We start from the raw sequence: 14,110 nt of genomic DNA on the forward strand, positions 1-14,110 counted from the left end.
CCACGTTTTTCCTTATAGCAAAACCTGGAGAGCAACATGAATCAAGTGTTCACCAACTCTTCGGCATCGAGTCAAACTTCGGTTAATCCCATTAAGGCAACTCCACCCATGTGGCGTTGCTCCAAAGTTATGCATGTTCAAAGAGAAATCCATCCCACTATCTTAAGCTCTCTAGAGGGTATTGTTGATCAAATGGTATGGTTCAGAGAAAGTTGGACCGAAGAAGTGCTAAGGCAATTGCGTCAGGGCCTTATCAAATGCTATGCCATAGCCTTTGAAACTAGGAGTACTGTGAATGAGGCCACCATAACACCACACACACTTCATTTTGTCAAGAAATTGGGTTCAACCTTTGGCATTGGCATAGAAAACATTCCCGGTTCGGTGGCCTCGTCCGCCTCCAATTCGGCAGCCTCTGAATCCTTGGCTCGTCGTGCCCAAGTAACTTTCCAAGATCCCGCCTTCCAAATGATGAAAGAACAATTCACCCGCGATTTTGATTTCACCAAGCCCGATGCCATGAAATTGCACAACCTAATAACCAAATTGAAGTCTTGGATAAAGGCTTTGGAGAATAAAGTCAAGAAGTTACCCACTTCATTCCTTATCGAGGACAAGTGTCGTTTCCTTTCCAATTTCAGTCAAAAAACCGCCGAAGTTGAATTACCAGGAGAATTTCTAATACCCTCATCATCACATTACCACATACGCATATCCCGATTTATGCCCCGAGTTGAGATTGTACAAAAGAATAATACAGCGGCGCGACGTCTCCATATAAGGGGAACCAATGGTAAAATATATCCCTATCTAGTAGTCATCGACACCGGATTGGGTGATGCTCGTCGTGAGGAACGTGTTTTACAATTGTTACGCATGCTCAACTATTATTTGGAGAAACAAAAGGAAACCACCAGACGTTTCTTGAACATAACAGTGCCGCGAGTGGTGCCAATATCACCACAAATGCGTTTGGCTGAAGACAATCCCGCCAGTATATCGCTCTATGAAATATACAAGAGTACCTGCGCCAAAATGGATGTGGAACATGATTTACCCATAATGAAGTATTATGAACGTCTCTCAGAAGTTCAATCGCAAGGAGCACAAATCACTCATGCTATCTTGAGGGACATCTTCCAAGAGATACAAAATAAAATGGTGCCCAAAACATTGTTTAAGCAATGGGCGGTCAAGACATTTGTGTCGGCCACCGATTTCTGGCAATTCCGTAAAATGGTAAGTGAAAATACAAAAAAAAAATATTTTTTTTTTATTTATTTATTACGAAAGTGGAAGGCGCTTTTGACAACCGCCACAAATTGACCCACCGTATTCTGGACAAGTTTTAACCACATATTCAGGCCCGAACGACTGTTATATATTGTGAACATCGGACTGCAGCTGGCCCCGCCTCAAGAAATCGTACCCAGATTCTGCAAAAACCAGTGCACCGAATTCCCGGCCAATCTTGGGGGCCCTCTGTATACACCTAGGGACCAGAAAAGGGTGGGTACGATGGACAGGGCCTCTTTAAAAAGTCTTTTTGGAATGTACTCTGTCATACCGTCGACAAATCAAGCATAGCTTGACGCCCTCTCCGTGATCCGAGAGTACTTACTGTGTTTCTTCAGAGCCTCCAGCGCCAACTGGAACGTAACCATTTGACGGGTAGCCGCCCGTCCTGCAAATTGTAACCAGATTCTTTAAAATTGCAAAAGGCTCCGGCTGAAAACAGTTACATATTTCAAGAAGTCTGTAAGCCCCTGGATTTCAAAGGATCAGAGAGGGGCGGCTTACGTTTAAACATAATCTACCTGTCTAGGAGAACGACTTCCAAGTACTTATGAAAGAACGGCCTCTCAGGAATATATTTCGTCATGTCATATATGCCTCATAAGACATTACCCCCTGAAAGCCCGGGACCCATTATAGCCTGACAAACTATTTCTGGCATATTTCAATCTCACATGACCCAAAACAACAGCTTTAAGCGTCGATTGACTGCCAATAAGTCATCGTCGTTGTAGCGATTCTCAGGAGTACATTTCATCATGTCATATATGCCTCATAAAACATTAGCTCCTGAAAGCCCGGGACCCATTATAGCTTGACAAACTACTTCGGGCATCTTTCAATCTCACATGACCCAAAACAACAGCATTTAAAGTCGATTGATTGTCAATAGTTCATGGTCGTTGTGGCGATTCTCGTCAAGCTCTCATAGGTTAGCAAGCTAGTTTCGGCTCATAGGGAACGTGATGGCCATGGGTTATTAAAAGGCACCAAAAAACCCGCCTTGTCATATCGAACATTAAGTATTTTAGGAAGAGTCGGTGCCTTACGGCTACTCCCTGACACTCGCCACTCGATACCGCTGATTGCCCGCGACTACAGTTGCAGTTTCAGCTTCATCGTATGGAGCATCGTATGGCGCGCCCGTTAGCTCCCAGCTGAGATTATCATGATAACGATGAACCCCACAACGTTTGGAGCTTAAAGTACCAACCTGTGTGGTGCTCAAAGTTATCCCCTGCCGGGCATAATGCCCGTTTTCGGTATTGCCATCTGAAAGATCATGCTACACAGATGGATCAAAGCTAGAGTACAGAGTGAGCCTGAGCCTACATTAAGAATCCAAGGACTGAAATTTGTTTTCGACTGCTGCCCATAATATGGTCCTTCAGGCGGAGATCTTGGCGATCAAGATGCGTGAGGGGTGTGGCGTTAACGCGAGGACGTCGAATGTGAACATCTTTACGGATAGTAAACTGGCCATTAGGGCAATAACAACCAGGACGGTGAGGTCACGGACAGAGTGTAAGAAGGAGATTAACGCCTTCTCTGAGGATGGAACTATCCGCATTGTTTGGGTGCCGTCAATCTCAGCTGGGAGCTAACCCATAAGTGCATAAAGATCCATGCCAGGAGTGCGCCTAATATCGGTCAATCTGCTTCATTGTCACATCACCTGAAAGCGAATATGGTTGGGATTTGTCTCCAACTTCAACCAGCGTTTTCGGACCAAATTTTTTTTATAAAAAAAGAAACCTACCAAATCCCCTCCCAGCCGACCAAATTTAAGGAAAACTGAATTTTTTAGGTGGCACTTCCGTTTTTTTTTTCACTTTTTATACTTGCCTTCATCTTTGGCCCGCTTTTCTGCGCCTTCTTTAACGCTCTTACACCTTTTATTTGCAATGGTCGATATATAAGTCCCGTTTTGGTAGAGTTTTAAGATGGGGACATTTCGCCCTAAATGTGGATATCGAATTTGTGTCATTGAAACGCAAAAGTAAATATCTGTTTAGGTGAGTTTTGGGGTTGGGGCGGCCCGCTGGGTACTTAGACTCGGTTTTTAACACTATACTCATATTCTACTCTCCAATACCTTCCATCTGATACCCACATTGTTCTCATTGGAGTAAGGGGGAAAGTGCGCCCCCTTCTGATACCAAAAAATTTTAAAGCCTTTATTTCCTTCCAGACCGACCTACACAATCTGTGAACATTTCGAGAAAAACGGTTCTGCTGTTTTGTAGTCTATACGGAACAAACAAACAAACCGAGTCCCATATAGTCGTGATTGACTAATATGCCCATTTGGAGCGTTTTTGTGGAATGGGGTGACCCCCTAGACTTCGACCTGACTTTGTGTGCCAGATTCGTAATCTACTCCCCAATACCTTTCATTTGAGACCCATATTGGGCTACTTCCTGAGTACTTGGACCCTTAATGCCATATTCGTATTCTGCTCTACAATACCTTTCATTTGATATAAATGTTGTCCTTATCGGTCCACTTTTGATTTTGGTTGGTGTTTTTGGGGTAATGGGGGTGGGTCCGCCTCCTTCGTAATCTACTCCCGAATGCCTTTAATTTTAGTTCCATATTGTCATGATCGTCCAATAAACCTATTATAGAAGGTTTTGGGGTTGGGGCGGTCGCCTAGTTACTTAGAACCAATTTTTAATATGAAATTCGTACTCCTTTTCTAAATACCTTTTATTTGAGTTCCATATTGTCCCGATCGGTCCGCTTTCATTTTTGAGGTAAGAGGGAGGGTCCGCTCCTCCTCCTCTGGCAGGGGCAGGAAATAAATCCTGTTTTGTGGGTGCTGGTACGGCCTTTCAGATATTTCGCCCCAATGTGGATATCATTTTTGTGCTCTACTCCCAAATACCTTTCATTTGAGCCTTATATTGCTGTGATCGGTAAATATATCCGGTATAGGGGTATTTTTGGGGGTGAGGTGAACGCCAAATATATCAGATTCGTGATCTAGTCTTAAATACCTTTAATTCGAGCCCCATATTGTCATTATTGGTTTATATTTCAATTTGCCGGGTTTTGGAGGTGGCGCGGCCCCTCTAGATATCCCACCCTAAAAAACGATACCAAACTTCTGTTTTTTAGTTATTATAAACAAACTAAATTTCGCTTAAATTGCCCCAACCATCTTGGAGATCTGACGTTTTCGAACATAAGATAAGGGGAGGAGCCAAATCCTTTGCCCGGAAAATGGATATCAGATTCATACTCTTGTCCCAAAAACCACATTTAAGCTACATATTGCTATAGTCGGTAAATATAAATGGTTTAGAGGAGTTTATGAGGTGAGACGTCACCGAAACACTTGACCCTAAAACAGATACCAGATTTGAGCCCCTTTTTACCATAATCCACAAATATGTCCAGTTTGAAGGATATTTAGGGAGTGTGGGCCACCCTCGCATTTATTTGTACTCTACTATTAGATACCTTTCATTTGAAACCCATAATGCTCAAAGCGGGGAACGAGTCCTGTTGGGGGGTTTTTGGGAGTGGTCCAAACACTTTGGGCCAGATTCGTATACCAAATTCTACTCTACTCTTAAATACCTTTCGTTTGATACACATATTGTAAACATGTGCGTTCGGGTGTGTTTTAGGATGGGGCGTCTCCCCAGGTTATTAGACCCCAAAATTTTATACCAATTTCGTATTTTTGGGATACCATAAGTTGGAATACAAAATTTCGCTGCACGCATCTCGAAGATCTGGCGTTTTTGAAAATTGGGGTATGGGGGAGGGTCCGCCCCCCTTCGGATATTAAAAATTGTAGTACCCTATTTTCACCGGCGGCCCAAACTCTACCATCTGTGAAATTTTCATGAAAATAGGTTCAGCCGTTTTTGAGTCTATACGGAACAGACAAACTAACAAACAAATAAATAGAGATGCGTTTCTACCGGGTAAATACCCAATGCTTAGGTATTTATTGGGCAAATACCCAATAAATAACTTTTTGGGATATTTATAATTTTGCAAATATCTTGGGTACAAAAACATTTTGCAAACAATTTTTAATGGTTTCGTATTCTTTGTATATTAACCTGATCTTCTGATTTCATAAAATCTGATTTTAGTTATATATAGTCGCTATATAGACCGATCTCCAGACTTTAAGTCTTTAGGCAATAAATTGGTCATTTTTCATCCGATTTCGTTGAAATTTGGCGCAGTGAGTTCTGATAGACCCCTTCCCATTTCTGTGAAGTGGATATAGCTGCCCTATAGACCGATCGACCGATCGACCGATCTCCCGATATAGGGTATTAAGGCCATAAATGATGCATTTACTACCCGAATTCGATAAAATTTGGCACAGTGTGTTCCGGTAGACCCCTACTCATTCTTGTGAAATGTGGTCCAGATCGGACCATATTTGGATATAGCTGCCATATAGACCGATCTCCCGATATAGTGTAAGGAGCCAATTAAAGGAGCATTTTTCATCCTATTTCGATGAAATTGGACACAGTGAGTTTTGGTACGCCTCTTAACCGTTTTGTTGAATATCGTCCAGATCGGATAATATTTCGATATAGCTGCCATATAGACCGATCTCCCGATATAGTGTAATGAGCCAATAAAAGGAGCATTTTTCATCCTATTTTGATGAAATTTGAAACAGTGCGTTTTGATAGACTTATACACCTTTGTGTCGAACATCGTCCAGATCGGACCATATTTGGATATAACTTATACAAGCTAATTTAAAAAATTACACTTAGAAGTATATGTGACTCTCAAAAATAATCGTTAAAAATCCTCTCACAGTCTCATTTTCCATACACACCTCACTTGACACCTACCTCACTTTATATACACCTCCCTTCACAATTACTTCAGTTTACAAATACACCTCACTTCGTACTCATACTATTGTACATAAATTAGTACATATTTAAAAACAAACAATTTATTTTGTCAACTTTGGAAGAAAAAGCTTAAGAAATTATTTATATTTAGTTTAACAAAATTTATCTGCAAGATTTAATATCAAAATATAAAGATGTTACGCGGTTATGCATTATTAAGATTGCTTCTTAATTCTTTTAGTATTGTATAGGGCTAGGCTTGAGTTATCGCTTGTCATCAAAAGCTAAACATTGTAACCTTGTACTGCAAAGCCATGTAATACTTTTGACTTTCACTACATACAAAATACCATGCCATAATAAAACGACTGTTTATCAACTTACAAAATACCATGCAATAATAAAACGATTCCACTGTTTATCTCGCATTGATGAAACAATAAAATCTCCTCACAACCAGCGTTGCCATTATCAAAAAAAAAAAATCCGACCAAAATTTTTTAAAAAACTACCAAATTCCCTCCCAGCCGACCAAAATTGTAAACTAAGTCAAAATACACGCAATCTTCTTGTAAAACCACGTTTTCACTAGAGCCCAAATCCAACAGGGATGTTTTTGACGGCGTTTTTATTGTGATCAGCATTTTTATACCCACCCCCGTAGGAAAGGGGTATATTCATTTAATCATCCCGTTTGCAACACATCGAAATGTCAATTTCCGACCCTACAAAGTCCGGGCCAAATCGAACGATTTCTCGATATCCGTGTGTCTGTCCGTCCGTCTGTTGTAATCACTCTACAGCCTTCAAAAATTGAGATATTGAGCTGAAATTTGGCACAGATACGTCTTTTTGATGCACGCTGATTAAGTCCTTGAACGGGCCAAATCGGACCATATTTAGATATAGCTGCTATATAGACCGATCTGCCGATAAATAAATGCTTTAATTTTTATCCGATTTCACTAAAATTTGAAACAGTGAGTAGCTTAAGGCTTCCCGACAACTGAACCATATATGGTTTAGATCGGACTATATTTAGATATAGCTCCCATATAGACTGATCTCCCGATAAAAGGTCTGAAGAACATAAAAGCTTTATTTTTTACCCGATTTCGCTGAAATTTGAAACAATGGGTTATTTTAAGCCTCCCGACATCTGATCTAAATATGGTTCAAATCGGCCTATATTTAGATATAGCTGCCATATAGACCGATCTACCGATAAAGGGTCTGAAAGCCATAAAAGCTTTATTTATTACCCGATTTCGCTGAAATTTAAAACAGTGGGTTATTTTAAGCCTCCCGGCATTTGATACAAATATGGTTCAGATGGGACTATATTTAGATATAGATGCCATATAGACCGATCTCCCGATAAAGGGTCTGAAGCCCATAAAAGTTTTATTTTTTAACCGAATTCGCTGAAATTTGAAAGCTATATCCACATATAGTCCTATATGGGGAGGCTTAAAAAAACTCACTGTTTCAAATTTCAGCGAAATCGGGTAATAAATAAAGCTTTTATGGGCTTCAGACCCTATATCGGGAGATCGGTCTATATGGCAGCTATATCTAAATATAGTCCGATCTGAACCATATTTGGGTTGGATCTTGGGACGCCTAGAGCTACTCAAAGTTTTAAATTTCAGCGAAATCGGATAAAAAAATATAGCTTTTATGGGCTTCAGACTCTTTATCGGGAGATCGGTCTTTATGGCAGCTATATCCAAATATAGTCCGATCTGGACCACATTTGACAGGAATGGATAGGGGTCTACCAGAACACACTGTGCCAAATTTCATCGAATTCGGGTAATGAATGGATCTTTAATGGCCTCAATACCCTTTGTCGGGAGATCGGGCAGTCGGTCTATAGGAAGCTATATCCAAATATAGTCCGATCTGAACCACACTTTACAGAAATGGGTAGGGGTCTACCAGAACTCACTGTGCCAAATTTCATCGAATTCGGGTAATAAATGGATCTTTGATGGCCTCAATATCCTATATCGGGAGATCGGGCAATCTGTCTATAGGGCAGCTTTATCCAAATATTCGATCTGAACCACACTTCACAGAAATGGGCAGGGGTCTACCAAAACACACTATGCCAAATTTCATCGAAATCGGATGAAAAATTACCAAATTGTTGCCTCCAGAATATATATAACCAAAATCCGATTTTATGAGATCAGAAGGTTTATATACAAAGAATACGAAAGCATCAAAAATTTTTTGCAAAATGTTTTTATACCCAAGATATCTGAAAAAAAATTATAAATACCCAGCTTTTGGGTATAAATGGGTAAATACCTTTCGGGTATTTACCTATCGCCCATCTCTACCCATGAACATTCTATTAAGGAACAAGAGCAAACTTCTCACATATCACTGAACACTGTCCGATTCAAGTTTTATGCTCATTGATAAGGGGCCTTTTTTTAATAGCCAAGTCCGAACGGCGACATCCTTTTTGGGGAGTGCGCCACCTCTTTGGGGAGAAGTTTTTACATGAAAAAATCGAAATGGGCCGTCCATCCACTAAACCCTCAAAATTTAAAGTAAATCCTACCACATTTCGTAGAAAAAAGCAAAAATGGCAACGCTGCCCTTAACAATTCTCATTATTGCAATGCTTTTCAAACCTATGATTCTCAAACTTGTGGCTCTCTTTAGTCAAGTAACTGTTCTTACGTGCTCATAATATGTATGTATGGTAAACACAAATAACAACAACCACATATGTATGTGGCATGGGAAAAAACAGAAACAATTTCCTTCTTCTTTTTGTAAAACCAATTCCAGTTTTATCGTTTTATGGTTTAATATTTTATGATTTATTATTTATATATTTTTTATTACTTCTTATTACTATTTGAGAAAAACAACGCTTTTTGGTCGAATACATTTTTTTTAATTAAAATGTCTTTTTGTCCTCACTTTTCTAAGAAATTTGCGGATATGTAAATTGGGTGTATATACTGTGCTGCTTTTATGATATTTGGCAAAATCTTCTTACCTAACTATTCGTTGGAGTTTGTCTCATGTATTTTGCATTTCCCTATACTTGATACTTTGAACCCAAAGATTTTGCTTTCACCTTATTGAGAAAAGTTGAATTTTCTCTTCACAGATGAAATCAGCTTTAATAGTTAGTCAATAGAAAACTTTGTGGCAAGGCTGACATTTTTGGGCAACTTTTTTTGATAATAACACTTAATATTGGTAACACCGCTACCTTTGTTAATAGGATTAGGGAGGAGCTGTTAGATGTGACGACATGTTCGGAAAATCACTCTCTGACCATCGCTACATTAGGATTAGAATAGCACGGCCGTTAAGCTTCCGGAATAAGTTGAAAACCAACTGGACCAAATTCGGAAGGCTACTCAGAAGAAGACTTGGGCAAGATAATTTTGATTGTCCATAGCATAGAAGACATTGACGAAAGTGTCAACAGGATTCCAGCTACACTGGTGGGGTCCATCGAAGATAGTTGTCCTCTTCGGGAAAGGAAATCAGCCCAAGAAAAACCCTGAATGATAGGGGAGATTTGCCATATTAGGAAAGAGGTCCACAGACTTTTTAACAGAGCGCGTCGTAAAAAAGCGGAAGTTTATTGGAATGTGTATTACACACGGCTCAAGGACTGCAATAAGATAACCAGAGCGGCAAAACGTGCCTCCTGGAAGCTTTTCTGCGAACAGGTGGATAGCGTTAAGCGGGCCGCCAAGATAAAAAGTTTCTCTCAAAAACCCATGTCCAAACTGAAACTTTTGTAAATGACATGGGAGTGAGAGCAGAGACAACGGAGGACATGTTAAGGCTTTTGATGAGAACCCATTTTCCACAGAATACTACGGGACTCACAGAGACACCGGAATCTTGGAATAATGACGTTGATCGAAGGTTTATAATTACTGAATTTTTGGTGAAGGAATCCTTGAGGAGCTTCAAACCATTAAGTCACCCAGACCTGATGGAATATTTCCAGCGTTACTACAGAAAGAGGCAGACTATCTGGCGCCTCATCTGGCCAGTATTTTCACATCGTGCCTAGGACTTGCATATACTCCGAAAGCCAGGCAGGAGGCAACGGTGGTGTTTATACCCAAGCCCGGAAAGGTAAGTTATGCGACACCAAAGGCCTACAGACCCATAAGCCTTACGTCCTTTCTACTTAAAACCATGGAACGTATTGTGGGCACCAATGTAAAGAGTAGGACATCAAGCGAAATGCTCAAATACAAAGAGCATGCCTATGTCAAAGAAAAATCGGTGGAGACTGCCCTGCACGAGGTTGTGCATAAAATAGAAGAATCCTTCGATGCCAAGACGTGCACCCTGGTGGTATGCATTGACATCGAGGGGGCTTTTAACAATGTGCGGACCTACACACTGATCCAATCCTTAGACCAGTACCGAGTGGACCCGCTCCTTAGAGACTGGATAAACCATATGCTAAGAAACAGGTGGATAAATTGTGTGTCCCATGGCATAAATATAAGGGAGAAAGTGGCACAAGGCACGCCACAGGGGGGCATTTTATAAATGACCTATTACGGATGCTGAATGAGGAGGGATTTGAACCCGTCTGCCAAGCAGACGATGTTATAATACTTCTAAGAGATAAGGATCCGAACGAGCTATGCAGAAGAACCGAAAGGGTCTTGCATATGGCATATGACTGGGCAAGACCCAGAGGTCACAATGTTAACCCAGAGAAGAATGAAATATGCCTGTTCACGAGGAAAATGGAGGCGGGCCAATTTAACGCACCATGTTTCCTCAATAAGACGATTTCGATATCTGACAAGGTCAAATACTTAGCTGTGATCTTGGATAGGAAACTGAATTGGAATTGTCACATTCAGGAGCGTACTGGGAAGCCTTACAGATGTTGGCTAGAAATGGGGCCTGAATCTGGCTCTACAGGAGCGTGATTAGACCAATACTTACTTACGCCTCAGTAGTTTGATGGACTACAATGGAGAAAAAGTGCAACATAAGGACCATACAATAGGTTCAGAGTTCATGTTGTCTTGGCATAGACGGAGCGATGAGGACCACGTCCACTAGGGCACTGGAGACTATTCTAGATATCCGACCCATTGACATACAGATTAAGTGTGAGGCAGCCACTGCAGCTTTGAGACTTAAGGCGATGAGAGAATGGATTGAGAATGGGAGGTCATCATTCGGTATAATCGAGACGACGATAGGAAACCTGGAAGGAAGGAAAGAGGTTTCCGATCTGATTCCTGGGATGAACCTTGAAGTCGAGTGCGAGGCACTGCTGCCATCGGCACAGTCTTGGATTGACGGAACCCTAGTATTGCCATCTGGAAGATGATGTTATACGGATGCATCAAAGCTAGAGGACGGAGTGAGCCTGGGGGTTTATATTGAGAACCCAGGGACTGAGATCTGTTTTAGACTGCCTGACCATAATACGGTCCTGCAGACGGAGATCCAGGCGATTTCGGAATGCGTGAAGTGATGTGGTGCTAACGTGAGGACGTATAGTATGAACATCTTTATGTTATGTCGCCAAAAGTGACTGAGATCCTGGCATCCCTTCTACCGGGGTTCAAGAGTCACTTAATCATAAACCGCAGCTTGCCTACACCAGTACCTAAGTTACATTGCTCCAAGTTCTACAGCCAAAAATCCCGCTTATGTTCGTTAACTACCCTGTTTATCTCCAGATCCAGGTTGCTGATTCTGGGGTTAGTGGTGTCCGTGCAACGAATCCCATAACGCTCGTCTGCGACTACTCACTGTCTGTGCCGAGAAATTGGACCACACTTGGGGTGCTCGACTGGCTAGTATAAAGCGAGCGGCGGCTGCGTTGATGTTGTTACGAATTTTCCTGTCGGCAACTATCACATTTGAGGGCGGTGTCAGTTCACTGAAGCGCCGATTGATGTACTCTGTGAAACCGACCCAATTGGCCTTCTTCTTCTGATGGAAAAACGTCCGGCGCTCAGAGGTTATGACATCGGGTGGGCGGTCGATGTTAAAAATTATGGGGAGGTGATGTGATCCCAAAGAAATTACGGCTTGCCAGGATAGTTCAGTCAAAAAATCAGAGGATGCAATGGAAATGTCTAGCGAGCTGCTGCCCCTCCTCGTAATCCTATTGGGAACATCCTCATTTACCGTGCAAAACGTGGAGCCTTCAATCTGCTCTGACAAATTACCAGGGGCCATAGTTTTTTAGGTCTACATTCATAGCGGCATGTGTCGAATTAATATCCGCTACCTGTTTTCAACCTAACCTAACCTTAACTTATTTAATTTGAATATAACTCAATTTTCTTTTTTGTTTTGTGTTTTTTTCCCCCACAGATGACCCTGCAAATGGCTTTGGCCTTCCTGTGTGAATATGCTCTACATTTGACCCGCCTAAATACGGATATGATTTACATACACCAAGACTCGGGTCTCATCAATATCTCCTATTTCAAATTCGATATTAACGATGAGAAAGAAGAATTGGATCACAGCAGACCAGTGCCATTCCGTTTGACACCAAACATAGCCGAGTTCCTGACAAACATAGGCATATCGGGCCCATTGTCAGCCGCCATTATAGCAACGGCCCGTTGCTTTGTACATCCCAACTATAAGCTGGCATCGATATTGAGAACGATATTACGTGATGAGATTATAGCCTTCCATAAGAAACGAATGCGGGACAACAAGCCCATGGATGGCATGGATGAGGCTACGGCCGATGCCAATGCCACCGAGAATATGATACGGCTGGTCAATAAGGCGGTAAGCGCTATATTGAAGCGCTTGAATACAATATCATATTTTGATAATACAGAATCTAAGAAAATCTCCATACTATTGCAGCAGGCCACAAATCATGACAATCTATGTCTCATGGACCCGGCCTGGCATCCATGGCTATAAAAAAAAAAACAGATTTTATTTTATTAAAGTTTTTTTTTTTAATTTTAAGACTTTTCATTGTATTGAAATAAAACAAAAAGAAACAACAACAACAAAAGAAGAGAAATACTTAAAGAAACAGAAAACGTTTTCACATTAGCTTGGTTGGTTGGTTTAGTTGGTTGGTGGGGCTTAGTGCTTCGAAGGGCAACCAGCAAAGTTGGCTTAAAAGCCTACCTTCTCTAGGTGTACATACATACATACATACAAACCATACATCTTTGCTATGAAACGAACTATCATCGTAGAGCCAGCTATTAAATGAGTCCCCTTGTCTACCCCCCTTATCTACACACAGTCTCTGTGTGTGTGTGTGTGAATATTGGTGCGTCGTCTCTATGAAACAAAAAAACTTACGATGAATATCATAGTGCATATTACCATCGCTGCCAGCCAGCCACCATGTCGTTATGTCCGTCTGTGTGTGTGTGTGTCTGTCTGTCTAAGAGAAGACAAAACAAAGCAACTGACATACAAAGCTAAAGTGTTGCTAAATTTTACTTCCCAAAAAAGCTTTTTCTTTTTTCTACAATGATGAAACAAAACAAGTTTTGACCACCTTCACTTTAGCATAAAACACAACATAGTTTTCTTAAAGTATGGCCATACGTATGTATGTATGTATATTTCTCTATGCATGTATATAGGTTTGAGTGTGCTGTTATTGTGTTATTTTTCTGTAGTTTTTTGTTTGTTGTTGTTTTTTGTTTTTTTGATTACTCATAAAAGCAAGACGACAAACTGCTGAAGAGTTTTGGTAGAAGAGTGAAAAAAAACCAAAGTTTTGGCCCGCTGTGCGCCTGCGCGTATTTGTGTATTTTTACAACAATGTAGCTGATTCGCTGGATGGCTGGCGGTCCGACTAACTGACTAACTGGTGGCTCTAACTCTTCTTCAATGACAATCTCTGCCATCGAATACCTTCATAGTAGTCGACAACAACTGTTGTTGCTGCTGCTGTTGGTGGTGATGGTGATGGTTTTACTGGATAACTAAGCGC

At 41.1% G+C, this 14,110-nt stretch overlaps 1 protein-coding gene across 1 annotated transcript in view; it reads left to right on the forward strand.

Moving 5' to 3' along the window:
- The window catches only part of LOC106082409 (transcription-associated protein 1), a 30,181-nt gene extending 17,001 nt beyond the window's left edge, over nucleotides 1-13,180 (forward strand). The window contains exons 17-18 of the mRNA XM_013244899.2: nucleotides 19-1,239; nucleotides 12,499-13,180. Coding sequence (XP_013100353.2) covers nucleotides 19-1,239; nucleotides 12,499-13,071 — 1,794 coding nt within the window. The 3' untranslated portion in view covers nucleotides 13,072-13,180. The remainder of the gene's footprint in view (nucleotides 1-18; nucleotides 1,240-12,498) is intronic.
- Nucleotides 13,181-14,110: the final 930 nt, after the last annotated feature.

This window comes from Stomoxys calcitrans, chromosome 5 (assembly GCF_963082655.1).
Source record: "Stomoxys calcitrans chromosome 5, idStoCalc2.1, whole genome shotgun sequence".
NCBI lineage: Eukaryota > Metazoa > Arthropoda > Insecta > Diptera > Muscidae > Stomoxys > Stomoxys calcitrans.